General features: G+C 36.6%; 1 protein-coding gene across 50 annotated transcripts in view; it reads right to left on the bottom strand.

Annotated features, from left to right (window-relative positions):
- Window positions 1–3,204: 3,204 nt before the first annotated feature.
- Window positions 3,205–24,807, bottom strand: part of RIMS1 (regulating synaptic membrane exocytosis 1) — a 514,861-nt gene continuing 493,258 nt past the window's right edge. For all 50 annotated transcript variants that reach the window (XM_035296065.3, XM_078369518.1, XM_035296067.3 and 47 more), the window contains 5 exons: window positions 22,451–22,589; window positions 13,120–13,232; window positions 7,998–8,099; window positions 7,263–7,402; window positions 3,205–5,885 (listed from right to left, as the gene is read on the bottom strand). In XM_035296065.3, the coding sequence (XP_035151956.3) occupies window positions 5,670–5,885; window positions 7,263–7,402; window positions 7,998–8,099; window positions 13,120–13,232; window positions 22,451–22,589 (710 nt within the window). In that variant the 3' untranslated portion in view covers window positions 3,205–5,669. The remainder of the gene's footprint in view (window positions 5,886–7,262; window positions 7,403–7,997; window positions 8,100–13,119; window positions 13,233–22,450; window positions 22,590–24,807) is intronic.

The raw sequence follows: 24,807 nt of genomic DNA, 5'->3' as shown, positions 1-24,807 counted from the left end.
TTGACTTCACAAAGTTAGGGTTACACATAATGGTTGCTAACATTTATTAAGCCACTTACTATGAATTCAGATTTTGTCCTAAGAATTTAATATTTAATGCTTACTTTGATCCACAAAATAACTGTATGAGGTAGGTATTATCATCCATTTAACAGATGTGTTGTAGTGTCTTTTATGTTAGCTGTATGTCTTCCTGCATGCTATAGACATAACTACAATGACATATTCCTCAAAATATCAGGCTGAAGTCTTAGAAATATTTAAGGTACCAGATGAGTGGCTTCATAATTTGGAAGAGAGGAGAAGATGAGTGTCATCAGAGTGAGTATGGTTGGGCGTGGCCAGCCTTGAGAATATTTGTCCCATCTTTCCTAGGTCTTGAAGAAAGAGAAAAAAATGGGTCTAGAGCAGACACAATTTCCCATCATGTCTTTTTCTAAGGCAGAAGCATTCTCTTTCTTCTACTAGCATTCATATTGCCTTGGGAGAACTACCCTAACTTTTCTATGTGGTTTGGGTGCAACTGTCTGGATTCCCTAGATCCAGGGCTGGATTCTTGACACAAGCCTGCCCAGCAATGTATTTTATCTTTCTGGGCAAAGATATTTGTTTAGCATTAGGCATGGATCAAGAAGATCCAAAGGAGATTTTGCTGGTATGATGGGGCAATTGTGGCTTTTTAATCCAATTAACACATTTACATTTAGAAAAACCAATTGATCACCAAGTATGTGATAAGAGAGGTGTATATATATTTAATTAAAGGAGTTCTGAGGTAAGAGCTATAGAGCAGCAGTCACCAACATTTTTGGTACCAGAGATTGGTTTCATGGAAGACAATTTTTCCATAGACCATGGGGGAGGATGGTTTCAGGATGATTCCAGTGCATTACATTTATTATGTACTTTTTTCCTATTATTACTACATTATAATATGTAATGAAATAATCATATAACTCACCATAATGTAGAATCAGTGGGAGCCCTGAGCTTGTATTCCTGCAACTAGACAGTCCCATCTAGGGGTGGTGGAAGACAGTGACATCCTCAGGCATTAGATTCTCGTAAGGAGCATGCAGCCTAGACCCCTCACATGTAAAGTTTACAATAGGGTTCAAGCACCGATGAGAATCTATTGCTGCTGGTGATCTGACAGGAGGCAGAGCTTACTCACCCACTACTCACCTCCAACTGTGTGGTCCAGTTCCTAACAGGCCACAGACCAGTACCAGTCCATGGCCCAGGGATTGGGGACCCCTGCTTTATTGGGTCTGGCAACCTAAACTGGGGCTATTAATGAGCAGCAGGTGGGGTAATTCGAGGCAAGGTGGACAAAAACATTTTTGAAAAGTTAAAGAATAAGTCTTTCTTTGTTCTATGTCCATTACTCAAACTGTTCCTGAAAGCTGCATATAATATATTCATGAAGTTTGATAAGGCAAATGGTGAGTGGTCAGGGGAGTGAGGGAGTTGGGGGAGAGAGGAGGTGGGGGGGAGAGAGAGAGAGAGAGAGAGAGAGAGAGAGAGAGAGAGAGAGAGAGAGAGACAGGCTTAGAAAGAGGTTTCAGGGAATGGAGAATGCCTCCTTTTTCTACCGCGCCCCCCCATGCCTATTGTAAAGCAGAGTCACTCAGACGACTTGAGACCAAGCTAGCCAGGAGCTGCCTCGTGGCAGAGAAATAGCTTAGGATTTTTTCTAACCCTGTGGACTTTTCATTCTTTAATATCTAGTTCAACTGTCAGCAGTCAGTAGAGGACACAGAGCGTTTGGCATGGCGGGATCCCGAGTTAGTCAGACAGTGGTTCATATCCCAGCATGGTCACTCACTAGCTGTGTGAGCTTAGCTTGTTGTTTTGCATCTCTAAGCTGCAGAGCCTTATATGTGAATTAGCAGTCCTATACTTACCTCTAGGACTGCTGGGAGTAGATGTAATCCCACAGCCTACTGTATGCAAATCAAATACAGTAAGTCCTAACTTGGACTAATTTAACCACCTGTTCTTGGAAACTGTGACTTGAAGTGAAACAATGTACAGCAGGTCCTCGACAACACTGTTGAGAAAAAAAGGTTTCTTTGTATGTCATTTCACTCAAAGTCACAGTTTCTGAGGACCTATCAATGACATTGAGGATTTACTGTATGTTGTCATAATTATTTCTATATATATATCTTTTAATACACAAGGAGCTACTTTATATTCTAAGTACTTAATACCTAGTACTTAACAAAGCCCTTAATGTTGGTTAAGTATAATCAAATAATATATTATCTAGAATACTTATGAGGCTGGGATTCCAACAATTAAGTTGTTAAGAGTCAGCAAGAAACCATGAAGATTTAGCAAAACTGCTTTTTCTTAGGTTCCTTCCTCCTATCATTGTAGACCCTAAAATCCCAATGCCATGAGCTTTACATGGTTTGAAGCAAGATTACTGCTCTTCTTCTTCTGTCTAGACAATAATTTTGAAGACAACTGTCATCACTTGTTTCAGTGGCAGACTTGTCTCCTGGCCTCACCCAGCTCTATCTTAATGCACACACCTTAAACAGATTCACTCTGACAGTTTGTTTTAAACTGAACTCATCAGTTGTTTTTGCCTCCTACTGACCCAGCCTGACAGATAATCTTGTGTCATGTAGACAAATGGATAATTTAATAGGGCAAAATTCAGTCAACTGTTTAAAAACTATAAACAACTGATGCATTCATTTCTCCAATCACTTTATTGCCTCAAATTTGATGTTGATGTAGCTGTGTTTACTTTGCTTTACAAGTTAAAGCCAGTGTGGTCTATAAAAAGATAGGAGCTCTTAGACAAGATTAGATCACAAAAGTTATTTTACTACAATGCGAGGTGAAAGTAGTGCTTACCAAGGGTTTTATGAGAGGTGATGATTATGAAGTATATGAACACACTTTTAGATAAGAATAAAATCATAAAAATAACCTGAAAGTTAATAACATCTCTTTGAATATATTATTTTGGATATTTATCTATCTATATTTGGAGATAGTTTTATTACTGAAGATTCTATTAAAAATAATTTAGAGTCATTGTATTGCTTATTTTTTGTTAAATTGGTTTCCTCTAAACTAAGGTTACTTAAATTAGTCATGGATTCAGAACAAAAAGATGGAAAGAGGAAATACACTGATGAGAGACGCAGGAATCAATTTTTTGATGTCACATAACTTGAAATAATTTGGCAACTGGACAACAGAGTTGTCTCTTTTATTAGCACATTCAAACAGCAGCAGAAAACAACCTTCCATTTGATTCTTACTGAGATTTATTATTTTTAATAATGCCACTTTTCAGAAGTATAGTCATGTGCTCACTTAGACAGGCTGACAAAGTGAAAACTTGTAGGTGATGCAAAGTACCCTTTGGGCCATAGATTAAGACATAATATAGTGCAGTGACAAGTCAAGTCAAATGCCCACAGCAGACAACAAACCCCAGCCTCCCCTTCCCGTGGTCTGGCTCCCATTTTGCACCATAGAACCCACAATGGAAATCTGGCAAGACATAGAACACAGATGGCTACTAACAGACATGAAAAGTAAATTTTATTAAACATGTTTACATACATGAGTTGGAATTTCATTTAAAAGCACAGGGGAGTGTTAAGACAAATGGTCAAAATAGAAAGATACTACCCAATTATAATCAGTTGATTGTTGGCCACTAAGACAGAACGGAATCTAGTAGAAGTGCACCAATGCTTCAGTTCCTCCTGCTCATCATGGTGAGCAGTGGTCAATCTGTGCCCTGTGGAAAGATGGGCAGATAATTCTGGCATGTGTAAATAATAATAAATAATTCACTTGGTGCAGGCAGTATGTCTATGAATTAAAACCTAGTGTGTACACAGTGTCTACATGTGTTATAGCCCCACAGTAGGAATCTACACCAAAATATTTATTGGAAGGAATTTGGTCCATACTACATCACGTTTTCCGGAGGGTAAAAAATAAAGTCCATCTATAGACATTTCACCACAGACCCAGAGACTGAGTCTGGCTAAAACCCGCAAAATGTCTATAACAAAAATGGATGGCTTAGATTTCTTGGTTATTTCGGTATAGTAATTAACAAGCAAACTGTACAAGTACATGCAACATACAAGCTGGCCTATGTGGAACTAACATACATTATTAAATAACCTTTTGTTTCTTTTCTTTTTAAAAATTTTTTTTACAAAATGTGCATGCAGCTTTGAACAGTTTCAAGTCATGCTGCTCTATTTGTGTAATCACAAAAGTGGAGTGACTCATAAAAGGAGGGAGAACATATCAATGCACCTGCAGAGACTGCAGTTTGTAGCACATGTACAGAATGTCACAGGGAAATTCAAGGCCAAGAAAAACTAAATGAAGAAAATGCAAATTGAAAGTTGACTTTGTTTATTTTCCCCCCAAAAAGTAAGATACTTTGCATTAAAAAATCAAGCTTTGTGCTTGCATCAGTCTCAAAGAAATGTAAACTAAAATTCAATAAAAACATTAGTTTAGTGCAGAATATTTCAACTGGAATTTCCAGTGGAATATTGAACAGCTCATACCATGCTCTATCCAGGGCAGATGGGTGTGTCTACACTGAGGCATGGCTGAGAAGCCTGGGCATAGCTCAAAGTGTCTTAGGCTCAAATCCATTCCTAGTCACCATTTTGGAAAGTCAAAGTATGGTTTATACACATGAGCATATTTTTTTTTTGATATCAGGAAGAAAAAGGCATTACAAGGAGTGTTTTCAAAGTACAATTATGCAGTTAGTTTTAGTCTCCAGCATTAGTTGCAGATCGACTTCTTTAAAAGTCTTCCATGCAGAACAATGGAAACCATAAATTAATTTTCTAGAATGCAAACAGATAGGCTCTTAATCAAAAAAAGTACTTCTGTGATTATTTATTTTGGAAGATAACTTTTTGTCTTTTTGGTTTCCAGACACAAGACTTTAAAGAATTATAAAATGAGAGCCAGTGAAACCCTTCCCTGGCTTCACCTTATGTAGCTGTTCAACACTTTGGGAAGATGCCACAGAGATCACTTCAGCCCTTTTTTTGGTGCTTTTGGAAAAAAGAAGGGAAGAGTCTCTGTTAGCATCATGAGGCCTGTCATGACACAGCCAAAAAAAAAAAAAAAAAAAAAAAAACTAGTGGAGATGACAGATGTGGTGAAAACAAAACAAAACAAAAACTCAAGAAATGAAAACCAACAACCACCACACAAATAAACAAAACACATGAAAGAACAAAACAATTCAAACATCAGGGAAATAACACTGCTTGTGGTCTGTGCAGATACGTGTAGAATACAACTTTTCACAGAGTGAGAGTTTCCAGTTTGTTCAATTTGGTGTGTGTGTGTGTATACGTGTGTGTATCTGTATGTGTGGATTTAAAGTTTCCTCTTTTTCTATTTGTTAGAAGCATCAGTGACTCTCACCAGTACATTGATTCTTCCTGTAATTTGATAGATTGCCTTGTTCTGTCATATGAAGCCATGTTTTAAATAATGATTGGGACATATTATTGAAAAACTACTACAGGCAAAACATAAGTTGATTGTCTGTCTCCAACAATGCTTTTGATCATGAAATATCTGGTTCAGATTATTATCCTGAAATGTAGAGTTTTATTGGAATGACTGGTATGAGTTCACTATTATCGAATACAGGGAGGCCCAGTTGAACTTTCCAGAGATGACTGGGAAGCCCGGCGGGTGAGGGGAGTGAGTGTGGGATCCACCAGAGAGGACGGTGGGAACAATTTGTACCATCCAATCACCATGCTGGACAGGTCGAGTTCTTCCAACAAAATCTGAGCCACACCCATAAAGCATTTGTGGTCCATTCTGCCATAGTCTCCCCAGACAATCACCTGCAGAGATAGAGAAATGCAACATTACCAGGACTTCTGTCTGCTTCACATTAGAAGGGTTCAAAGCAACTATGTTGTAAAAATGGGCCAGTCAGAGAAGGAGAGGAAATGAATAATGAATACAACTGTCATGAAGGAGAAGGCGCAGAAAAGAAGATACAATAACCTTAAGGTGCTCATAGACACTTCACAAAAATTTTTAGTCTGATGGAATTAAGGACTGTGTGTTCCTAGTCAATGAGTATTATCTACATAAGCCATGTTAAAGAAAGAAATATGTAAGATTATTATTATACGAATGCAACACCTTTCTTGTATAACTACTATCCAATTAGTGATGTGCAGGGCCATAGAAATATAAAAATTAAAATTTGTGCAGTTTAGGAGGGCGACTAGCAATCCAACTCAGTATACCATGGAGTGTATGTACAAGAAAATATGCACAAAGAATGAGATTATTCATTTGATTTCTTACGTGTTATGGTCTTTTTAGTAAAGAGCAGGCCAAAAAATAAATAATTAAGAACTGGTACATTTTGAGGACTTGCACTCCAATTTTGACCTAGATGATTAACATTTCAATTAAATCATTGAAAATTGCCACAATCTAGAACAACTCCTATTGGTGTCAGACAAGCCTTCTGTTACACATACTTCCATGTTCTATTTTCTAATCCTTCAGTCATCTGTAAAGTTTCTCAGCTGAACTCATTCACCAGCTTTACACAAGCAGGGTTGGTGGTGAATCCCGCCTTTACAATTTACTGAGTAACTTTGTGAAATTACTTAACCTCTTGAATCTCAGACATAATCTTTAAAATGGGGATAATGATACTTATTGCACATGTTAGCTACAAAGTTTAAATTATATATATATTTATATATATAAATAATATATATATATATATATATTTATGCACCTAAAAATACACATGGCAGTCAACCAGGACTAAATATTTGCTGGTCTCTGCACACTTCTCTTTTCCTCTCCCTCTTCCTCTTTGTATCTCATGTTTGGTACATAGCAATGCTCAATCAATTATTATTCACATTGTTTTGTTTGATATATCTCTATTTATCATCTATCTATCTAGAGAGGAGTGAGGAGGGGAGGGAACAGGGCAAACCTAGAAGAAGAGGATGGAGAGAGAAAAGAAAAGAAGAGAGAGAATAAAATTGTTCTCTATTAGATCTGCCAAATATATTTAACACTACACATTATTTATATTATAAATTAACCATTTGAATTTTTCTACTCAAGAATACTATTCTACATTTATCTTTACCAAATTTTATTCTCTTTGTGTTTGACCATCTCTTCAATGTATGGATAATACAAATATTTCAATGTAAAAAGTCAAACAAACCATTACTGACCTGAAGAACTTTACCCTGTGGACTTTCATCAAAAACCAGGGACTGCTGATACAAAGGATCAAGGGTTTTTCGTGCAATTCTTGTCTTCTTTTTGGCTATACACGCCCCGTTTTCCAAAAGATATACTTTGACATATGGAGCTGAAGAAAGATATATTAACATATAAGAAGTTATTCCTTAAATTCAACTATTTTTTAAATTAGAGAATGTCCTATTACAGAATTAGAGATGCTTACTGAAAGTTTCCCATTGACTATTCAAATTACTTAAAACTTCCATTGTTCCATAAATTCTATTCCTTAAATCTATATGTTACCATTACTGCCATTTTCCTCATTTTGAGTCAATGTATACAAAGTTATTTGAAGACTTTGACTTACTTGGATTACAAAGCAGGTTTAGATCTTAAAGTTCATTGTTCTCTTTTTATGATTAAAACTATATTCTCTTTTTCTTTTGCCTTTCTAAATGTGAAGAAAGAAAATGACTGACAAAAGCTAAGAGACAACCATAACTAAACTTTAAAAATATTATAAAACACTTTCTAACACCTTCTGAAATAATAATTGTGCAAGGAAAACCGAGATCCATTTTAATAACATCAAAGAACACAGAAATACTGCTTTTTAAATCAATTAGATGATGCAAAACAGAGCATATGGAATTCAAATGCAGCAAATGTTTTTACTTGTTTGCCTATTTAATAATCTCTTCACCAAACTCAGGAATACTTACCAGGTGTAGATTTAGAACCAGGCTTTTGTGTGAGGCTTCGTGCTCTAATAACTTCAACTTCTAATTGGCCCTTTTTGTCCTCCATTCCAATTTGTATATCACCTGCAAATGGAGGGGAAGCAAGGTGCGTTTCAGCTTCTTTGTAGTTATGTGCAGTTAAAACAAAAAGGACAGCCCATATCAGACTACAGATTTTTATCTTCATGATTTTGATAAGAAACTAATATTTAGACCCCTTACTGCACAATCCCACTTTTTTCCCCCAGCTTCTAAATCAAATTTGGAAACAATTCTCTTATTTTTTTCTGGTCTTCCTATTTGGTGCTGCAACAAAGAATGCTGCAAGAAATTTCTTGAAGATATGTAACTACAAACTGTATTGCTGGGTCATAGCACATCTACATTATAGTAATAAAGGACTATAACAATGTTGAAGTATTTCTGTGATTCTTGTACTTAATAAGACTTCTTACTCTTATTTCATTCAGTATATTTACTTAAAATGATGGGAAGAAAAAAAAATTGTAACCATCTGTATTTTCATTATCCAGAGAAAGCCACCATTAATATTTAGTGAATATCCTCGCATTCTTTTATCTATCTCTCTGCCTGTCTGTCTATCTATCTATCTATCATCAATCATATCATACCCAGTCGTTTTATTGACTATATGGACTACTATATGGACATGTCATTACCTATTATATCAGGCTCCTGTTGATGGAAATAAAGGTTATTTACATAAACTATTTATAGTTTGGTGTATGAAAATGGGGCTGGAATGAACAGTTTTATAAAAATTCTTGCACACATTCTTGCATCAGTTATTTTTTGAACATAGAATTCCAAGATTTTAAATTTTCATATCTAATAGGATGGACATCCAAAAATTCCATGCATACTGCCAACTCCTCTGGAAAGGTTGTACCAGTTTGCACTATCACCAGAAATATCTCCCTTCCTGCTTCCCACCCTCAATAATATTGGTATTAGCAATATGTCTAATACCAGTATCAAAAATATGTTTAATTTTTGCCAATCTGGTTAAAAAGATATTCTAATTTGCATTTCTTTGATTATTAAGGTGGATTACATAGCCTATGTATAGTTTGATACAAAATTAGATTAGCAACTAGAATGAGTCCCTTTTTATTTCAAGAAAATATTTGTTTCATAATTTTCATGTCTCTTGAGTTCATATTTATTAGAACTCATCTGTGAAAACATCTGGGATTATTCTCCCCATGTTTTGGTGAGTAGAATGTTAAATACCAATTATAGTTCTACTCAGGTTTTTTCAGCTTTCTATTTACTCTAAAATTCTTCGTGGTAGGTTATAGTTTTTAATAACTGTCCATCTCAAATACATTTCCAAATTTTAAGCTTATTATTATTATTATTTTTGACAGAAGTTGCAGTGAGCCAAAACCACGTCACTGCACTCCAACCTGGAAGACAGAGTCTCCTAGGTTTAAGCAATTCTGCCTCAGTTTCCTGAGTAGTTGAGTCTACAGACATGCAGCATCATGCCTGGCTAACTTTTGCATTTTTGGTGGATACACAGTTTCACCATGTTGGTCAGGCTGGTCTCGAACTCCTGACTTCAGGTGATCTGCCTGCCTTGGCCTCCCAAAGTGCTGCGATTACAAATGTGAGCTACTGTGTCTAGCCTAAGCATTGTGTAAGTGGTATCATTCAGCAATTTTATTTCTTCACTTAACATTTTCTTAGGTATCCATCCAAGTTGATGGGTTGAAATCTAGAACATTCCCTTTAATTTCTCTATACTGTTCTATTATGTGAATGCTATATTTATTTATCTTATATCCAGTTAGGGGTCTTGGTCTTCCTATTTGGTGCTGCAACAAAGAATGCTGCAAGAAATTTCTTGAAGATATGTAACTACAAACTGTATTGCTGGGTCATAGCACATCTACATTTTAAATTTTACTAGATACTGTCATATTATTCCAATAGGTGACTGCCCCAAAACCTAAAGTTAGTGTTTCCCTGTTTTCTCCCATATAAGACAAGTATCTTTAATTATTTAAGAATTCTTCAACTTCTCAACTTTCACGTAGATGCTGAGTGGCATTTTTGTTTCAACTTATTTTATTTTGCTTTTTCTGCTTGTTGTCAAATACACACTTAAAACCCTGTTTTTATTGCTGTTTTTGTTAAATTATTATTATTTTAATATATTTACCAAGTTTCACTCATTTCTTCACTCATCATTACTTCCCAAATCCCATTCTTTCCTTTTAGGTTTATTCTTGATACAGCACACCTCTGAGTGAAGAGCACGAGATGGTAAACTTCATGAATCATTGTGTGAATGAGTATGTCTCTATTTCATCTTTACTCTTGAATGAACATTTGTCTTAATATACAAATTTGGGTTGATAGTCCTTTTCTTTAGCAGTTTGAGAGTAATATCTCTCTCTCTCTCTCTCTATATATATATATATTTTTTGTTGTTTTTTTTGTTTTGGCATTGCTAAGAAATGAAAGCTGTTCATTTATTGCCTTTCTTTGCTAGGTAATCTTTATCTTCCTCATGATTTGAGATGATGTTCTGAAATTACATTAAGAAGCTTTTCCTCATTTGTTTTGTATAGATTGTTCATTTTACCACTCAGTGTGCTCTTTCAGTCTCTCAGGTTTTCTGCTTTCCTTAAACAGTTCAGTCATCATTAGTTTTTCCTCTAAAACTGTTTCTCTATTATCTTTTTAGGCTCCTTTTAGAGTAATTTTGAGCTTTTCAGTTTATTCTTCCTACATCCCATATTCTCTATTATGAAAGAATTTTTAAAATTTAAATAGGCAATGTTTACAGTGATATTCTATAGTTCTCCTTGTATTAATTCTATCTTAAGCTTTGTTCAGTATACTATTTACCTCATCAACTGAATTTTAAATTTTAATTCATTATATTTTCCATTCTCTTTTTTTCTTTAAAATATATACTTGTTTTTTGTTTAATAACGCTTGGTCCTTTTTTCCGTGGATTTTGTGATACTCTACCTCTAACAATTTCTAAGTTATTTTTACTTAGTTGAATCACTTCTATTTTCTCAGGCATGAATTTTCTTTATTTGCCTGGTCAGTTGATCAACTTTGTTGTTCTAGACATTCTCATTAGTTTTATAATTCTGTTTTAGACCTCAGTTCCCAGAAATCTTTTGTTTTCTTTTTGTCCTTTTCATGTTTTTTAAAGATTTCTTTTAAAATCATATAGATGTCCCCAACTGTTCTATAAAACCTGTTATGTTTATACATAACTAACTTCTATCCCCTCTCTCAACTTCTTATCTTCCAAAAATTATTGCTTTCACAATTTTCAATATTTTTATCTGATTTACTTTCTGGTATTTGCCTTATTATTTCTAAGCACTATACTTATATTTTCCTTTTTGCATTTTAGATATTATTACTACTTCCAATTTTGATCTCTTTCTGTCATCCCATTTTCCCAATATTACTATTTATATTATTTTGACTAGTAACCTTATGCATAACTGTGTGAACTGGAATATTATAACTACTTCTCATTTCTTAGATCTTCCTTTTTCCTATACTTAATTAGTGTCTTTTATTTATTTATTTATTTATTTATTTATTTATTTATTTATTTATTTATTTTTTTGAGACGGAGTTTCACTCTTGTTACCGAGGCTGGAGTGCAATGGCACGATCTCAGCTCACCGCAACCTCCGCCTCCTGGGTTCAGGCAATTCTCCTGCCTCAGCCTCCAGAGTAGCTGGGATTACAGGCACGCGCCACTGTGCCCAGCTAATTTTTTGTATTTTTAGTAGAGACGGGGTTTCACCATGGTGACCAGGATGGTCCTCATCTCTTGACCTCGTGATCCACCAGCCTCGGCCTCCCAAAGTGCTGGGATTACAGGCTTGAGCCACTGCGCCCGGCCCAATTAGTGTCTTTTAGGAAAGCATTTGCTTACATTTTTATGTACATCTCACTAATTCAAATCTTAGTTTCTCCTGGTTGTTTATCTCTTCCTTAAAATCAAACACATTAGGTATTCTATAAATTTTATCTCATGAAATCTGACATGATACAATTTGAACGTTGCTTTGAAACCTTGCTGCAGCTATCTTTAGTTCCTCCTTCCCTATCATCCTGGCTATCCCAATCATCTTTATCTTGTGAGGAAGCAAGTATTTATTTATTGGTTCCATCTTTTCTTTTTTTTTATCCATAATTTTGAAAATTCACTTAGTTCATTTGGTTGAAGTAAATCCTCTGAGTAGCTTTCTGAAATATTAGAAATGAGGAAAATGATTTGAAGCTTTGCTTGGGGCTGAGTATGTATCTACTTTAGCCTCAAATTTACTTCATAGTTTGGCTGGCTTTTGTATTCTAGATTGGAAATCAGTTGTTACTCAGAATTCTGAAGGTAATGTTAATACTCTTCTCTTCCAGTATTATTGAAGAGTCCAGTGAAAATGTGAGGAGTCCAATGAGAATCTGATTTTTGAAAGTTTTTTTGTAGAATTATTTTTCCTCTTAGGAAGCTTGTATGATTTTCTATCAAGCCTCAGTATTGTAAAATTCTACTATGTTGTATCCTCCAGCTAATCAGTTTTCATACATACATTTTTGCTGATATTCTTTCCCACTGCAATATTATAGAAAGATCAACTTAAGTGTTTTTCAGGACTTTTTAGTGTCTCTCTCCACCTTCCCTTTATTTTATAGTTAAGTCTAAAATATTAACTTTTTTGGCAAGTTGTGTAGAGTGGGGGAATTCCATTAATTTTTTTCACAGAAGTAAACAGTGATGCCACTATTCTTTACTAAACAGTCTTTTTTTTTCTCCCCATGCTGTGAAATACCACCCTTGTCCTACATTTAGATCCACTGTAGACTCTCTGTCTTAACAGGGTTCTGGTAATTCAAATATTTATGACTAATTTTATTTCCTTTTTCATAATATCTCGAATTAGAAAAATATACTTGAAATTATAATAGTTGTTTGCAAACAGTAACACCTTAGCCAAAATGTTGCTTCTCACTTGTATTGCAATTACACAATTTTAAGTTTTAAATGACTTTGTCAAACACAAAACATCAATTCTCATGTATAAAAAATGATTCTTACCCATTGCAGGGGTGGCAAGGGTTTGGCGGCCAACAAGCTGGGCTGGTCCCAATCCATCAAGAAAATCACTGAATTGGCTGTCAGCTCCCAGACGCACTCCAGGAAATATTAAACTATCAGCCAAAGGATAAAAACCAAAGGAAGAAAACCCATGAAATAATCCAGAATTATTTTCACTAGTTTTCATTTGACTAATTATGATCATGAAATATAAATATTACTTAGACAATCTGTTTTTTAAAAATTGGTTCTTTGGATTGTCTTTGGGCCAAGCATATGAGGCCCAACATTGATTGAGAAAAGGTGTAAACTCTTAATGCTCTTTTCAAGAGGACTCAGTTATGGTTTTCAATATATTAAGTTCCAAATCCCTATACAAACTTGTTGCTGACAAAAAAAAATAAGATGCAAATTTTTATATCATAAACCTTACACAGATACTTGCTCATGAATATTAGGTAACATTAACACTAAATTTTTAAAAGTGGCCAATTATTTTTTTCAATAAATTTTATAGCATAGTACAAGTTCTTATTTACAAATAAAACATATAATGTATTCATTTTTGGGTTAATTAAATGTTTAGATTATTTGAGACTTTTATTTGGTTCTAATAGAAATTAATTGGTTAAAAAAATATGCATTTCTTCCTATAATATAACTTACTGATAGCCCCAGGATGTTCAGCTGCACAAGGGCAGTGCCTGTGATCTTCTTCTTCACTGCTGCAGTTATCACTGAGTAACGAGAACTATGCTCATTATGTAATAGGCATTCAGTAAGCACTTTTTTGAATGAGCATTTTTTTTTATTGAATAGTTTTATTTGGTTATTTAGAATAAAAATCTTGCTTTAATATTGTAAGGTGTACTGCAGGGATGCCATGCTGCCAATTATTGCTGGGGCAAAAAATGCCTCAGTCAGTGACCTAGAGAGCTGGGAAAATATGTGGACTAATACTTTTGGAGCAAGTAGAACTATATTTACAGTTTTCTTGAAATTGGCTTGGGACATATCAAACAGGCTACACAGGTATTGGCATAGTACTAGCTTTGATGGTCTGAATGCCTCAGAAACGTCTTCAGTATCATGATTAGTAGGTCCTCTAAAAGGTTTTGTTGTTAACTAGCAAGCAAACAGCACCAAACAATATTATCTAAATTATGGCTGCCAAGTACTGGATCTTAATAATGAAGCAAATTATAAAACACTGCCTTGTAGAGGTATTCAAAAGATATAAAATTAAAATATAAAATATCAACCAGCTGGGGACTGACTCAAGATGGCGCGGTGAGAACAACCTAGGACTGAAGCTCTCGGTGAACATGTGGAGGGTGAGTCAGGGCCGCATTTCCAGATGGATCTTTGTTGCCCACATAACGGGGAAATTCACAGGTATAGGAGAGATGCGGGATGGCAGCGCAGCGGTTTTGGCTGGTGTAGACGGCGGCCAGAGCCGCAGCGCAGTGACACTACACAATGCTCCACACAAAGCACACTGGCCCAGGTGCCCTGTTGAACCGGCAATCTGAGACTTGAGATGGCAGATTGGCATATCCATCTGATTGAACGGGACTTGGACAGTGAGCCAGACCAGGCCAGGAGATTCCAGGGAAAAAGCATTTGGGCCAGCGCAGTGGGACAAACAAAACAGCGATTCCAAACACTCTGGGTGGAGAGTTTCACTGCGGGCACAGCTGAACCCAGGATGGTGCAGCTCGGTGGGGGAGGGGCGTCCGCCATTACTGAAGTAATCTGCCCCTACTGAGGTACACTCCCATTGCTGACACAGCCTGCTGTTGCTGAGACAACCCGCCACAACAGAGAGACTCCGCCACAGGGCATAGCCCGTGGCAGCAGGGCGGAGACTGCAGCAGCAGGGCAGAGCCTGCAGCAACAGGGCAGACCTCACACCAGCAGGGGGGAGCCTCGGCAGGCAAATAGTGACTAGACTGCCTCCTAGCTGGGCAGGACAGTGCAACAGACACTCATAAAGAAAGCCCCAACCCCCCAAGACAGAGCATCTGAGAAAAAAAGGTTTTTTTTTAATGAGTTCTGCTGCAGCAGAATTAAACATAGCAGCCTAACAGCCCTGAATGAACATCAGAGCTCACAGCTCAGCACTTGAGCTCCTATAAAGTACAGACTGTTTCCTCAATCAGCTCCCAGACCCATGTATATCCAAAAGACTGACATTTGGCGGGCATCATTCTGGGACAAAGATAGCAGAAAAAGAAACTGGTAGCATCCCTCACTGTCCTGCAGCTGCTATAGGTGCACCCCAGACAAGCAGGGCCTGGAGTGGACCTCAGCAGTCGTACAGTGGAGGGGCTAGACTGGTAGAAGGAAAACCAAGTAACAGAAATACTTCATCATCAACAATCTGGGCATCCACTCAGAGACCCAATCGAAAAGTTAGCAACTACTCAGACGACAGGTGGATAAATCCACAAAGATGGGAAGAAACCAGCACAAAAAGGAGGAAAATACCCGAAACCAGAACACCTCGCCTCCTAGAAAGGACCAAAACTCCTCACCAGCAAGGGACAAAGCTGGACGGAGAATGACTGTGACGAAATGATAAAATTAGACTTCCAAAGGTGGGTAATGAGAAACTTTTGTGAGCTAAAAGAACATGTTTTAAATCAATGCAAAGAAACTAAGAACCTTGAAAAAAGATTTGAAAAAAGATTCGAGGAAATGATAACAAGAATGGATAACTAAGATAGGGATATGAATGAATTGAAGGAGCTGAAAAACACAACACAAGAACTTCGAGAAGCATGCACAAGTTTCAACAGCCGAATTGACCAAGCAGAAGAAAGAATATCAGAAGTCGAAGATCAACTCAATGAAATAAAACAAGAAACCAAGATTAGAGAAAAAAAGCTCAAAAAGGAATAAACAAAGTCTCCAAGAAATGTGGGACTATGTGAAGAGACCTAACCTACGTTTGATAGGTGTACCAGAAGGGGACGAAGAGAATGAATCCAAGCTGGAAAATACTCTTCAGGACATTATCCAGGAAAATTTCCCCCACCTAGCAAGGCAGGCCAACACTCAAATGCAGGAAATACAGAGAACACCACAAAGATATTCCGCAAGAAGAGCAACCCCAAGGCACATAATCGTCAGATTCACCAGGGTTGAAATGAAGGAGAAAATATTAAGGGCAGCCAGAGAAAAAGGTCGGGTCACCCACAAAGGGAAGCACATCAGACTCACAGCATATCTCTCGGCAGAAACTCTACAAGCCAGAAGAGAGTGGGGGCCAATATTCAACACCCTTAAAGAAAAGAACTTTCAACCCAGAATTTCATATCCAGCCAAACTGAGCTTCATAAGTGAAGGAAAAATAAAATCCTTTGCGAACAAGCAAGTACTCAGAGATTTTGTCACCACCAGGCCTGCTTTACAAGAGCTCCTGAAAGAGGCACTACACCTAGGAAGGAACAACCAGTACCAGCCATTCCAAAATCACACTAAATACTAAAGAGCATCAACATAATGAAGAATCTACATCAATTAACAGGCAAAACAGCCAGCCAGCATCAAAATGGAAGTACCAAATTCACACATAACAATATTAACCCTAAATGTAAATGGGCTAAATGCACCAATCAAAAGACACAGACTGGCAAATTGGATAAAAAACCAAAACTCATCGGTGTGCTGTATCCAGGAAACCCATCTCACATGCAAGGATACATAAAGGCTCAAAATAAAGGGATGCAGGAAGATTTACCAAGCAAATGGAGAGCAAAAAAAAGCAGGAGTTGCAACTCTCATCTCTGATAAAATTGACTTTAAAGCAACAAAGATCAAAAGAGACAAAGAAGGCCATTACATAATGGTAAAAGGATCGATACAACAAGAAGAGCTAACGATCCTAAACATATATGGACCCAATACAGGAGCACCCAGATACATGAGGCAAGTTCTTAATGACTTACAAAGAGACTTAGACTCCCACACAATAATAGTGGGAGACTTTAACACTCCACTGTCAACATTAGACAGATCAACCAGACAGAAAATCAACAAGGATATCCAGGGCTTGAACTCAGACCTGGAGCAAGCAAACCTGATAGACATTTACAGAACTCTCCACCCCAAATCCACAGAATATACATTCTTCTCAGCACCACATCACACCTACTCTAAAATTGACCACATAATTGGAAGTAAAGCACTCCTCAGCAAATGCAAACCAATTGAAATCATAACAAACAGTCTCTCAGACCATAGTGCAATCAAGTTAGAACTCAGAATTCAGAAACCAACCCAGAACTGCACAGCTTCATGGAAACTGAACAACTGGCTCCTGAATGTTGACTGGATAAAGAACGAAATGAAGGCAGAAATAAATTCTTCGAAACCAATGACAACGAAGACACAACATGCCAGAACCTCTGGGACACATTTAAAGCAGTCTCTAGAGGAAAATATATAGCAATAAGTGCCCATATGAGGAGAATGGAGAGATCCAAAATTGATGCCCTGTTGTCAAAATTGAAAGAGCTAGACGAGCAAGATAAAAAAAACTCAAAACCTTGCAGAAGACAAGAAATAACGAAGATCAGAGCTGAACTGAAGGAGATAGAGACACGAAAAACCCTTCAAAAAATCAATAAATCCAAGAGCTGGTTTTTTGAAAAGATCAACAAAATAGAAAAACCACTAGCCAGACTGATAAAAAAGAAAAGACAGAACAACCAAATAGATGCAATAAAAAATGATAAAGGGGAAATCACGACAGATTCCACAGAAATTCAAACCATCATCAGAGAATATTACAAACAACTCTATGCACATAAACTAGTAAACCTGGAAGAAATGGATAAATTCCTGGACTCCTGTGTCCTCCCAAGCCTAAACCAGGAGGAAGCTGAAACTATGAATAGACCAATAACAAGGTCAGAAGTCGAGGCAGCAATTAAGAGCCTACCACACACAAAAAAGTCCCGGTCCAGATGGGTTCACAGCCGACATCTACCAGACACACAAAGAGGAGCTGGTACCATTCCTTCTGAAACTATTCCAAATAATCCAAAAAGAGGGAATCCTTCCCAAATCATTTTAGGAGACCAACATCATCCTGATACCAAAACCTGGCAGTGACCCAACAAGAAAAGAAAACTTCAGGCCAATATCCATGATGAATATAGATGCAAAAATCTTCAATAAAATATTGGCAAGCCGATTGCAACAGCAAATCAAAAAACTTATTCATCATGATCAAGTAGGATTCATCCCGGGGATGCAAGGCTGGTTTAACATACACAAGTCTATAAACGTAATTCACCACATAAACAGAACCAAAAACAAAAACCACATGATTATCTCAATTGATGCAGAGAAGGCATTCGACAAAATTCAACAGCCCTTTATGCTAAAATCCCTCAATAAACTCGGTATCGATGGAACATATCTCAAAGTAATAAAAGCCATTTACGACAAACCAACAGCCAATATCATACAGAATGGGCAAAAACTGGAAGCATTCCCTTTGAAATCCGGCACTAGACAAGGATGCCCTCTTTCACCACTCCTATTCAATGTAGTACTGGAAGTTCTAGCCAGATCATCCAGGCAAGAAAAAGAAATAAAGGGCATTCAAATAGGAAAGATGGAAGCCAAATTGTCTCTCTTTGCAGAGGACATGATAGTATACCTAGAAGACCCCATCACCTCAGCCCAAAAACTCCTGAAACTGTTATCAAACTTCAGCAAAGTCTCAGGATATAAAATCAATGTGCAAAAATCACAAGCATTCCTCTACACCAATAACAGACTTAAAGAAAGCCAAATCAAGAACGAACTGCCATTCACAATTGCTACAAAGAGAATAAAATACCTTGGAATACAACTCACAAGGAACGTAAGAAAACTCTTTAAGGAAAACTACAAACCACTGCTCAACAAAATAAGAGAGGACACAAACAGATGGAGAAACATTCCATGTTCATGGTTAGGAAGAATTAATATCGTGAAAATGGCTATACTGCCCAAAGTAATTTACAGAATCAACGCTATCCCCATCAAGCTACCATTGACTTTCTTCACAGAACTGGAAAAAACCACTATGAACTTCACATGGAACCAAAAGAGAGCCCGCATAGCCAAGTCAATTCTAAGCAAAAAGAATACAGCGGTGGGCATCACACTACTGGATTTCAAACTATACTACAAGGCTACAGTAATCACAACAGCATGGTACTGGTACCAAAACAGAGATATAGACCAATGAAACAGAACAGAGGCATCTGAGGCAACACAACATATCTACAACCATACAATCTTTGATAAACCTGACAAAAACAAGCAATGGGGAAAGGATTCGCTGTTCAATAAATGGTGTTGGGAAAACTGGCTAGCCATGTGCAGAAAGCAGAAACTGGACCCTTTCCTGACACCTTACACTAAAATTAACTCCAGATGGATTAAAGCCTTAAACATAAGACCTGGCACTATAAAAACCCTAGAAGAAAATCTAGGCAAAACCATCCAGGACACAGGAGTAGGCAAGGACTTCATGAACAAAACACCAAAAGAATTGGCAACAAAAGCCAAAATAGACAAATGGGACCTAATGAAACTCTACAGCTTCTGCATGGCAAAAAACAAAACAAAACAAAACAGTCACTAGAGTGAATCAGGAACCAACAGAATGGGAATAAATTTTTGCAGTTTACCCATCTGACAAAGGGCTGATATCCAGAATTTACAAAGAACTCAAACAGATTTACAGGAAAAAAACAAAGAAGCCCATTCAAAATTAGGCAAAGGATATGAACAGACACTTTACAAAAGAAGACATTTATGAGGCCAACAAACATATGAGAAACTGCTCATCATCACTGGTCATTAGAGAGATGCAAATCAAAACCACATTGAGATACCATCTCACACCAGTTAGAATGGCGATCATTAAAAATTCTCGAGACAACAGATGCTGTAGAGGATGTGGAGAAAAAGGAACACTTTTACACTGTGGGAGTGTAAGTTAGTTCAACCATTGTGGAAGAGAGTGTGGCGATTTCTCAAGGATGTAGAAATAGAAATTCCATTTGACCCAGCAATAACATTACTGGGTATATATCCAAAGGACTATAAATTGTTCTAATATAAGGACACATGCACACGAATATTCATTGCAGCACTGTTTACAATAGCAAAGACCTGGAATCAACCCAAATGCCCATTTATGATAGACTGGATTGGGAATATGTGGCACATATACACCATGGAATATTATGCAGCAATCAGAAATGATGAGTTTGTGTCGTTTGTAGTGACTTGGATGAATCTGGAGAACATCATTCTCAGCAAACTGATACAAGAACAGAAAATGAAATACCGCATATTCTCACTCATAGGCGGGTGATGAAAAATGAGAACACATGGACACAGGGAGGGGAGTACTAAACACTGATGTCTATTGGGGGGAAAAGGGGAGGGCCAGTGGAGGGGGGAGCTGGGGAGGGATAGCCTGGGGAGAAATGCCAAATGTGGGTGAAGGGGAGAAAGGAAGCAAAACACACTGCCATGTGTGTACCTATGCAACTGTCTTGCATGTTCTGCACATGTACCCCAAAACCTAAAATGCAATAAAAAATTAAAAAAAATATGTCAACCAGCATTAAATATTACAATTCTCCTACAGTACAGTTTCCATATTTTTGTCACCACTGAATGTTTTAAGGAGAAAGTTAACAAAAAAATCAAAATAGATAAAAATATGTAAGTCTTTGGATCCTTTTATTCCATGGCCTTCATAAAAACATGGAAGTGGCCATATTTTTCCCACTAGAGCTTAAAATATCAAAAAGATTCACTAATAATATATAATTAGCAATGATCTCTATACTACATCATATGTGGGTCACTGGCCCAAGGACCAGTGTTGCCATGTGTTACAGGCTGCCAAAATAATTTCTAGCATTCTGAATCCTCTTGAAATATGATGAAATGAGTCAAGGTATCATGTCTAAATTTCAGGTATAATAGGAAAAACAAGTTCATTGATGCCTAGTTTTAAAGTCCTAAAGAAGTGGGGGAGGATTACTTATTTGAAAATATTTCTATAGAGACTCACTGTTTCCACTGTGATTTCACATCTATTATTGCTCTTAACTAAGGAAATTAAATGGGACACATATTACAATTCCATCCAGAAACAATGGCCATAAATCCAAGAGATTAAATGGTTTATGATGGAGGCAAATTTGTTACTTTTTTGTATCAGAAAATAATGTCTTCAAGTCTCATTTGTACATTACTTTATGCTACTTCATCAAATATTGGTATTTTGTCAGTTAGTTTATCTCTATAACTTTCATACTTGCTGATTTTTGTTCTTAGCTATTCCTTACTGGAAACATGCACACCAGTCATTTGACCAACTAAACAGAGACCAATTAGTTTCAGGAATGAGAAAGAGTATTACAACCACTAGCTTGGCATAATTTTGTTAAATTTTCTAAACAAAATAGAAAAATTCCAGTAAAGACAAGAAATTAGGAATATTAGATTGGTATATGAATAATGTGAGTGGTAATTAATAAATAATCATGGAAAATTTATGTGTGGTGAATCTCCATGTAATCCAACACAACACATTAATTACTTATTTTTGTAAGATCCACTACCTCAAAAAGAATTCAGTTTTACCAGAAATAGTCTCAATCACTAGAAGAAGCAGGTTTTGTGCAGGATCCAAATGAAATGGTAAAAAATAAAAATGAGTAAAAAAAAATCTTATTCAATTTTTTCAGAATTAACCAAAACATTTTAGTCAGAAAACTAATGAAGCTGATAGATCCTGGATTATTACATAAGGTAAAAATGAGTCAGCAATGTTTAAAAACAAGAAAATGTAAGTTACTTACATGTATGAGAGTGTAAGAAAGGTTTAGGGTTCAAAATAGCTTGGAGAAAATTAAGAACATATGAAATCAGTTCCTTTCTTCTAATTTTCATGTAGACTTTGGTAACAGGGACAGACTGGGTTTCCCATTTTAGAGTCCATTACATGTGGTATTTCTACACTAAATATCCAGTAAAGGATTATTCTGGGCTTTCCTGGATGGAGGAAATCAGTTTGTTCATGTGGACTCAGAATTTCTTCATCCTTGAACGATATGAAGGACCAGGTATAGAGGTGTGTCCATGTGTCCTTACTTACAAGCCATCAGGGTAGTTTAAAATGGATGGTCGAACTTCTGGTTAAATAGAAAGCTGCACAGTAACACTCAGTGGCTTTGTTATTTTACTGATTAGTAGACAATTTGTGGTTCCACAGTGATGCGGACGTGCTGACATTACTTACTTGCCCTCAGAGCTGTAACTGTTGATGCTGCCATCAGTAGACTCTCGGCTTGGCTGTCTTACCATCTTCCTCATTTCAGCTGCCATGCCTGTTTCTGTGCTTCTCTGAATGGTACTTTTTAACTTTTTGTGGCCCGACTCTGACAGGAGAGAGTAAAAGAAACTCTAAGTTTTATTTAGACAGTTTTTCCCTGAATATCAATTGATCCTGCAATACAATAGTTAATATTACACATAATTACAAATTTAATCATTAAAATAGTAACCTAAGAGAATACTATGCTTGATTCAGGCTCCTTGCCAAAGTGTACTTGGCTAAGAGTAGCACTGGATGGTATGCCATGGCCACAGTTTCAGTGAATTCCTGAATCTCAGTCAGCCAAAATGAACTCATTGTATTATCGATAGTGACAACTTCATTGAAAATCTGAATGTGGCACCCAACTGTTAGGTGGAAAGATAATGGTAAACAATCTAATAGGTTTCTCCTAATACAGAATTCTCTAAGTGTGTATGAATAGTCCCGAATGATAGGTCACATCCTTTTAAGGAAAAGGTGCACTTGGAACCCAGTATGAAAAATACCACAGTTTTTGTACTATCACATACCAGCAAACTCTTTAAGAGAAACTAGTCTATTACTTGATGATTTTTGCAGCACTTTAACATACACTATATAATATTTATACTCATTTGGGATGGCATGTAGGTTATGGAGTTAGGTGTAATAGATTTTATCCTAATTCCAAGGCTACACAGCTGTCTCATGGCCTTTTGACTCAGCTGCATGACTTCTGACTCGCAGTTTTGGGGTGTACACCTCCATTTGCACTGGGAGTTACATACATTTTCATTTCAATTCTTGGTAAGTTCAGAGGAATTTTCTTGAGCCACTTTGAAATGCACTAATTAGCATTCTATTCATAGCATGGAAATAAATCCTAAAATATTTATTAGCTTACATGTATGAGCAGTATCAATAGGTTAGGAAAACTGTTAGACTTTATTCCATCTATACATTCTATATACATTTCTGGTTTTCTCTTTAGTTTGTGTACAGTATCACTTAATACCCATTAATAATATATGAAAAATGCTCTCTAATTACATACATAATAAATACTATAAACACTTTAACTTTTCAATAATCATAAAACCTTTACAAAGCAGGTACCTACATATACTCTTAGATACGCCATATGAAACACTGCATTTTTTTTCCTCTTATTTTTGGTCACTGGATTCCTTTTGTAAATTGTCTAATCAAGGATATAATAGGTTATGTTACATGGACTAATGCTGATGCTTTCTACACATTGTTTTAATATGTTATTAAATTTTTATTTTTTATTGTTCTTTGTATTTCTATTTTTGCTTACAAAGACAATATGTGTATGTTACAAAATATTTAAATATTAAAAGAAATTACAAACATTGAATGGCCCCTATAATTTCACCACTCAAGAAAGGCAATGGTTAATAATTTGGGAATTATTTTTTCTTTATACCTATACACACTTCTTCACTTGGCTACTGTGATCCACTCTCTCCATTTTTCCTTCTGTCATTGGTTGTTACTTCCAGTCTCTTCTGCTGGATTTTTCCTCTTTGAGATTTTTAGATATAGAAGATCCCTAGACCTCAGGCCTCAGACCTTCTTGCTTTCTTCTACAATTACTTCCTAGGTGATCTCTAACATAGCTTTAACACAGCTAAAAAAGCCATTCATGCCCTTATGCCTCCCAAGTATACATCAAGGACTTAACCTTTCTTCTAAATGCTGAAGTCATTAACCCAATTACCTAGTAGCACCATTTACAGATATAATAGGCACTTCAACATGAACATATCCAAGACAGAACTCTTCCCCACCTCCAACACACTGCCACCTCCTACTACTAAAACCTCCTCCCTCAGTAAATGTTACTGCCATTTACTCAGCTGATCAGGCCTAAATTCTTGTAATCATCTTTGATTCCTCTAATATACCCCACACCCAATCCATCAGAGAATCCTCTTGGGTTTGCCTTCAAAATGCATCACAAATCTAGTCATTCTTCTTCCTCTCCACAGCTCCAATCCTAAGTCCAGATACTACCATCACTCAAAAGAGCACTGTCATACCCATACAGCTGGTCTCACTGCTTCTATTCCTTTCCTCCTCAGAATATTCTTGACATAGCAGCCATGGTGAACCTTTAAAAATGTAAATCCGAATATATCATTCCCCTGCTCAAGATCTTTTAATGATTAATCACCAAAATAAAATGAAAATCCAAAATTGTTATCGTGACACCGGAAATGCCATATGATCTGGTCCTTGGACACTTCACATCTCATCTTCTGTCCCTCATTCCA

This window comes from Callithrix jacchus, chromosome 4 (genome assembly GCF_049354715.1).
Source record: "Callithrix jacchus isolate 240 chromosome 4, calJac240_pri, whole genome shotgun sequence".
In the NCBI taxonomy this organism is placed as follows: Eukaryota; Metazoa; Chordata; class Mammalia; order Primates; family Cebidae; genus Callithrix; species Callithrix jacchus.
The sequence above is the reverse complement of the archived record's forward strand: the minus strand, read 5'-3'. Positions and strand labels throughout refer to the sequence as shown.